This window comes from Geospiza fortis, unplaced genomic scaffold (assembly GCF_000277835.1).
Source record: "Geospiza fortis unplaced genomic scaffold, GeoFor_1.0 scaffold633, whole genome shotgun sequence".
NCBI lineage: Eukaryota > Metazoa > Chordata > Aves > Passeriformes > Thraupidae > Geospiza > Geospiza fortis.
The window spans coordinates 207,618-214,817 of record NW_005054531.1 but is presented as its reverse complement, the minus strand read 5'-3'; the positions used below and the strand labels follow the sequence as shown (position 1 = coordinate 214,817).

General features: G+C 47.1%; 1 protein-coding gene across 1 annotated transcript in view; it reads right to left on the bottom strand.

The window, feature by feature from the left end:
• Positions 1–203: 203 nt before the first annotated feature.
• The window catches only part of MYBBP1A (MYB binding protein 1a), a 56,278-nt gene continuing 49,281 nt past the window's right edge, over positions 204–7,200 (bottom strand). Inside the window, exons 26-28 of the mRNA XM_014310427.2 lie at positions 2,569–2,670; positions 1,356–1,480; positions 204–831 (exon numbers count right to left, since the gene is read on the bottom strand). Coding sequence (XP_014165902.1) covers positions 333–831; positions 1,356–1,480; positions 2,569–2,670 — 726 coding nt within the window. The 3' untranslated portion in view covers positions 204–332. The remainder of the gene's footprint in view (positions 832–1,355; positions 1,481–2,568; positions 2,671–7,200) is intronic.

Genomic DNA, 7,200 nt, shown 5'->3' with positions numbered 1-7,200 from the left:
CCAGCAGTGCCAGCACACCCACCCCAACTCCCCAGGGAATCCAAACCAGACTCTTGCTTCTGCCTTGGGAAATCATGGAGAGAGAATTCTCTGGCACTGCCAGAGAAGAGAGAGTGGCCATCTCCCATAGCCTGGAGGGTATGTAACCTCCTGAAGCTCTCTGTGCTCTACGCTGAACCCTTCATACAATCCAGACCCACAGCTTTAGAGCTCAGCATGATGGAAGGTTTATTTAAAAGTCATGGAGAGTATAAAAACTATAGATATTAAAGATATTTCAGCAGTCTACTGAGCCATGCTAGCCATGCCAGGCCTGGCTGAGTCCATGGAGTTCACTCCTGCACCACTGGAGCTTGTTTCACTTTTCTTTTTTTTTTGGCTTTGTCTTGCTTCTGCTGGGTCTCCTGGACATTCCCCTTGGTTTTCTTTGTAGCTGGAACCTGCTCAGCTTCATCACCTGCAGCACCTTTTCTTTTTCTGTTTTTTCTCTTCCTTTTCTTCTTCTTCTTGTCAGCCACAGCATCCCCTCCATCAGCAGTGGGGAGGTCCCCACCGCCGGCCTTTGCCACCCCATTCTCCCTGCTCTCCCTGTCTGGGTGCTTTTTGCTGGCGCCAGGCACGAGGCCTTTCTTGTTCTTGGGGGTTTGTGTTCCCAGGGGCTGCTCCTCTGGGGCTGCTTCTCCATCCTCCCCTGCTTCCACCCCGTTCTCCTGGGTGCCTTTCTTGCGATTCTTGCGTTTCTTGGTCTCTGGCAGGAATCCTTTCTTCTTCCGCTTCAGCGGCTCCGCTCCCTGGCTGGGCTTCGTGGCCGTCTTCTCTTTCTTGGGCTTCCTGCAGAGAGAATGCCAAAAACCAACAGCAACTCAATTTACAGCCAGGGAACAGTGTGAGCCACGTGACAGGCAGTCCACGAACAGGCAGCAGCACCAGAAAGGTGCAGGAAGCACAGGGTGAGGATGAGGGCTGTGAGGATGAGTATCACCCATGGGGCTGGGTACTGCCAGCCTGTGGCCCTGGCTTTGCTGTCTTCTGGCAGCACAGGACAGCAGACATGTCACCAGTCACCTGTCACAGCCCTTCCCATCAGACATGCCATTCCCTGCTACACCCTTCCCATCAGACATGTCAGTCACCTGGTACACCCCTTCCCATCAAGGACAAATCCCAAGATGCAAGCACAGGGAACAATGAGCCCGGTATTATTCCAAACAAACATTAATGAGAGTCTCAGCTCCACCAACCAAGGAGCTCCATTAAACTCCACCCTGAAGCTGCTGCCTTGACTGCCTTTCCCTCCCCAGCTCCCTGCAGAGCAGCAGGACAGGCAGGCAGGCCCAGGGACCCAGCCCACGTACGTGTGATTGAGCCAGCGCATGACGTTCCAGTAGAGAGAGTCCAGCCGTGGAGAGCTCCCAATGTCCTCCAGCTGCTGTAGGGTCAGCAGCACCTCCTCCACCTCTGCCAGCTCCACACTCAGCTTCTGCAAGAGCAACGAGAGGCAATCTGCAGAGTGGGCTGGGGAGGGGCATGCACAGCAGCAGGGCACAGGCCATTCCTAGGGAAGGCTTTGGCAGGAATTGCCAATCCTGCCTGGCTCCTCCTGGAGCCCGTTTGCACCACTTCAGCCTGGTGAGTCACACCACACCTGCAGGTGCTGGGTTTGCCTGAAAACCTGAGTTCCCACCATGAGAGGCAGGAGTCTAACAGAACTGTAGTGGCATAAAAAGAACTGGAGGGTCCTTCAGTCTGCTCTCCTTTCCTGTCCATGGCCGGGAGCAGGGAAAAGAAGACACATGATTGACTCTGTACCCATCCAGGAGAAAAGCAGCAGCATGTTCAGTCTGGTTTCTAAAGATCTGGCACCCTCTTCTGTAACCCACTGCATAATCTCAGTGAAACCAGGCAGAAAGGGCTGTCTCAAAGGCTATTCAGCTCCTACAAGAGCCTTGGAAATAATCTCTCTTCTCCACCCATTTTCCTATTAGGTCTTCACAAAGAAACAGGCTGTGGTCTGAGCTCTGGGCTTATCAGTAGGAAACTGGGCTTCAGCAATTCTGCTGCTTGTGGTGTTTTCCTCCAGTAAATAAGACCACATTAGGCACGTATTTTGTCACCTATAGAAAATCTTTACATGCTCAAAAAGGTAATTTTTTATTAGGAAAAAAAAAAAGCCCCAGAACAAAGCTTCACCTCTGCTCTTAAAGCTATTAAGTCTGGTTTTGGGAACCATGATCTCTGGAGTTCTGTGGAGAGGAAAGAGCAATCACCTGGGATAAAACCCACCCTCACTGTACCTCAGGCTGTATTTCTGCTGCTAAGAAAGCAGATGCCACAAGTGTTTGCTGAGCACTGCACAGATTCTCCTCTGGAGGTCAGCTCATGAAGACTGTGGATCTCTCCTTCAGACAGGAGGGCTCTTCTGCCCTCAGATCCAACCAGGCATTCCCTCCAGAGGTACTTTTGGTAGGAAATGAGGTGGCATGTAGCAATCACATGGCAAAATCCAAGTGTGACATTTGGAAGATCCCCAAAAAACAGCCATTTGTCACATACTGGTCACACACTCACCTGCCCTTTCACAGTTTTAAGGAGAAAGTTCAACAGCTCCAAGCTCTTGGCAACTTTCTCCTTCTCAGCCTTCATGATGGGTTTTCCAAGTGTTTTCAAACACTGCAAATTAAATTAGAAGATTGAGAAGAAACAGACATTAGATGGGGAAACAAATCACACTTGTCAGGAGAAAGCAGAAAACAAGGAATGAATGGCAGGATTCACCTGTCAGCAAAGTAATTCTGGAACACAAACCCCACCAAACTCTGGAACAGCTCAGGAAGGCACTTGGTGAAAGCTTCTGATACCTTTTTGATTAAGAAATAATATTACAGAAGCACAACCTTGCTGTATTCCAATCAGATGGGAAACAATTTAAGGACTCAGCAAACTCTTCTCCATCTACATCAGCATCACGTTGGCAAATAAAATAAAAAATCCTTGCAGACACAGAGAGATGTAGGAAATTTATTCCCCAAAACAAATTCTTTCAGGAATGACACAACAGAAAAAATAATGATGGTCAGCAAGAGCGTAGGGAACACTTTTAGCATAGAAAGTGGGGAGACAAGGTAACATGTCTGCAAAACCAGCAGCCTTCAAGCAGAATTATTATATCTGTACAGGCTCCCCACCCTGGGAGTATCTTTTTTAAATAATAAAGACACAGTTATGTCCTTTCAGGATGGTCCACTCAAGCCCTGTATTAGAAAGCCATTCTGCTGGCTGGAATTCAAGCTGCAACTTCATCTGACTATCAATAACTTGCTAATTACTCCCTCCTGATATAGACAGATGCACTGCAACTCTATTCCAGAGCTGTCATTAGCCCACAAGGTCACACAATTCCACAGCTCTGAAGTCTCCCAGGTAAAAACAGAGACAAATATAGGGGCTGTGATTGGAAAAAAAAAATCTTTACATGTAGGATGTAACACCCCATGGGTCAGTTTATTAGGCTTACCACTAATAAAAAAACAATAATAAACAAAAAAAGACTGATTTACATAAACATCTTCTTTCAACATTTTTCTTTGTAATTTGAAGAACAAAATATTGCCAAGCTAATGCTCTTCCTTGTGGTTAGATCACCTTTCAGAGAGATTATTAGGCTGAGCTCCTTATTTTGCTAAGTTGTGCACAAGTTCACAGTGTGAGAAAATCAGCATGGATTGTCAGCTCCTTGGGACAGGAAGAATCAGGGCAGTGCTGTGAGATGGAGCCAAAGTGAAGTCAACTGTCATTTCATCCTTTCAATATACAAACACTTTAGAATTAAAAAGGTGTTAAAAATAAATTGCATTCTCTCTTCACTGTATATGAGTGATGTGGACAAGTGCATTTAAATCATGCTGGTTTGGCTCTGCCTGTTCTTGCTGCCCTGATGCTTTGAAGGGTTTGAAATAAATCCTACTGAAGCCAACAGAAAAGTTCTGTAGCTCTGAAACAACACCTGAGGGGCTGATTTTCAGCAGTACACAAGTTTTCAGGTGCTGGAAAAACTGGGACATACATCTAGTGGGGGGTACCCAACCAAATTCATGCAGACCTGTGGAAAGAAAAGAGTGGCTGGCCCAGCTGGAGATGGAAAACATCACTAGCCTAGTGACTAACCATCTATATTTAAAGCAGTGTTTTGCATGAATCTGGAAACACAGCCACACTTCCACCAGTATAAATAGCCAGAAGCAAACTGGTACAATTTAGATGCTCTGCAAACAAAGAGCTCCCTGCTGAAATGGATCACTTGAAAACAGCTCTCCAAAACCAGGAAGGAACAAGGAGGGTGAGTGGAGAAGCCAGAGGAGCAGCAGGTAATTCATCCCGACAGACTGTACAGTTTTCTTTAGCCCAGAAGAAGGACTGGCTTTAAGGAAGCTGGATTCACATAAAGTTTTAGTGTTTCTCAACATTTGCCTCCTCCCTTTCCCTTCTGCTACAAAGGGTGTAAAACAAATTTGCTACTAAAACACAGAACCACCAGCAGCAGCTCTGTATGTGGTGGGCAGAGACAGTCAAGCCTCCCTAAAGACTTGAGCCCAAATCCTGCCCAGCCCAGAGTCTCATTATCTTCATCTCAGCACTCAGAGTACTTCCCATTAGCATTCCATGAGATGCTGTCTCTGATTAGGCATTGCTTCATTCTCCTCCTCCAGCAGCAGGCAGTGCACAGAATGGAGCATTTGCTTCCATGGGATTTGTGTTATCTGCATTGTTTGCTTCCATGGGATTTGTGTTATTTGTGTTAGCATGAGATACCAACACAAACATGCTCACTCTGGTTATGTAAAAGAAGCTGACTTTGGGCTGGGAGTGCTGGCAAGCCTGAGAAAAGGGAACCCAGGGAAGGAAATCCAAAGCCCCTTCAATGGGAACCGGGTCCAGAAGTCAAAAGCAGCTTTCCCAAGAATTTATATAATTTAATCTCAAGTAATTATAAAACTTCCTACATAGGACACCAACCACAGTCTGCATGCAGTGTTCTGCTCCCTCACTCAGGTCCCTGAAGATGAAATCAGCTCTGCCACCCCAATTGCAGAGGTCAATCATTTTACAGGCCTAGCCTGTTTTTATTGGGGGAATGGGCCCCATCCAACCATAAAATCAAAGCAAAAGCTATTATGTGACAGATGGCAAACATGCCTTTGAAAGAGAAGTTGTATTTCAGTTCTCTGCAGCACCCTTGGGAGAGCCTTAAACACTGATCAGATCACAAACACTCACACAAGGCTGGTAAAGATGTGTTTTACATAGCAAGACTGAGGCACAGAGCAGGGCTTTGCTTCCAGCTATGCTGCAGGTCAGTGCTGGAGAGTGAAAGGAAAACCCAGAAGAACTTGTCTAACCACTGTTCCTTGATTCTCTGCCATGAGCTGTTCCACAGGTACCCAGCTCCCTGGCCTCTGAAAGCACTACCAGCCCAAGGGTCACACAACCCAATTACACAAGACTAAAAGCAGAGAGACCTCATGATTTATACCCAACAGCTACACTGCCATCACTTGCTGATTTATGCTGCTTTTCTCCCATTTTCTGCCTTTCTTACTCTGCTGCTTCAGGACAGCCAGTCCCATTTCACAGGATAGCTCAGTTCCAGCTCCAGCTCAGCAATACCTGTGATGGTTAATCATGTCTGCACATCTGAGCTGTCAGCAGATCTGGGCAGGTCATTTTCCAAAAGGAAAAACTATGGAGGCAATTTCCACAGCTGGAACTCCCATCTCAGCTCAAGGCAGCACAGCAACAGAGCTGCTGCCTCACCCTGTGTGGATGCAGCTGGCAGAGTTGGTTCTGTCTGGGTGTGTCCGACTTGCTTCCTTGCTGCTTCCAAAGCCTCTGGCTGTTTCTGGAGGAGGGCACTCCTGGATCCAAAGGTCTCTGCTTCTCAGATTTCTACAAGAACTGCACACTGCCAGCATCTTAACCATCAGTGGGGTTCATTACATCACTCATTCCTGTATCACACATGGAAATATCCCAGCTACTGCAGGATCCAGCCTTCATTCCATGTCACACTGCACTTCACAGCATTCCCCATCTTCACGAAGTGTGAAACAAGTCAGAGCACAGGAGGTGAATATCTGCAGTAATTCAGCCACACAGGTAGGACAGAGAGCTGGCAGGTAGTTATAACCACACAGCTCAAAGTCCAAAACTCCCCTGGAACCCATCACACAGCACAGAATCACAGAATGATGAGGCTGGAAGAGACCTCTGAGATCAGAGTCCAACCTATGCCCCAACACCTCAACCAGACCACAGCACCCAGTGCCATGTCCAGTCTTTTTTAAACACATCCAGAGATGGTGATTCTACCACCTCCCTGGGAAGAGCATTCCAGTACTTTATTATTCTTCTAGTGAAAAATTCATATAGCACAAGGGCTGCATGCACACCTAGAGCCAAAGTCAGCATTGCAGGCAGGGCCCAGCTCCCATGCAGGGGAGATGCCAATCTGCTGCTCCAGGGAGCCATGCAATGTTCCTGCAAGTCTCCACACCCACACCTGCCTGCACCTCTGCCCTTCCACAGGGACCCTGCTCAGCCCAGACTCAAAGTCACAGCAGAACTCCAAGTGCCATAGAGTGCCCTGCCACCAGAGACAAGCTCAGTTCCCAGCTGGGAGTTTGAACAGCATTTCATATTTATGTGTGGCATTCACATTCTCTGGAAAAATCCCTTCACCCAGGATTTTTCCCCTGGGAAGCTGAGAAGCCTCAGAGAAAAGGAAAACAATTCTTATCTCATTTGCTTCTCCTGTGTTGTGCTCATGTGGAATGTGTTTGGAGATTGTTTACCCACAGGTGATTGTTCCATTGGATTCTGCTGTGAGTTGTTTTCACTCTTTGACCAATCAGGGCCAAGCTGTGTCGGGACTCTGGAAAGAGTCAGGAGTTTTCATTATTATCTTTTTAGCCTTCTGTAAGTATCCTTTCTGTATTCTTTAGTATAGTTAGTATAGTATTCTTTCATATATGATAGTATTATAAAGTAATAAATTTGCCTTCTGAGAACATGGAGTCAGATGCATCATTCCTGCCTTCGTTGGGACATTCCCAGCAAATTCAGTATTTACGCATTCCCAGCATGTCCTTCAGCCTAGCCCACTGCTGAAACAAGCAGCCCTTCCCCTCCACGGGATCAGCCTGA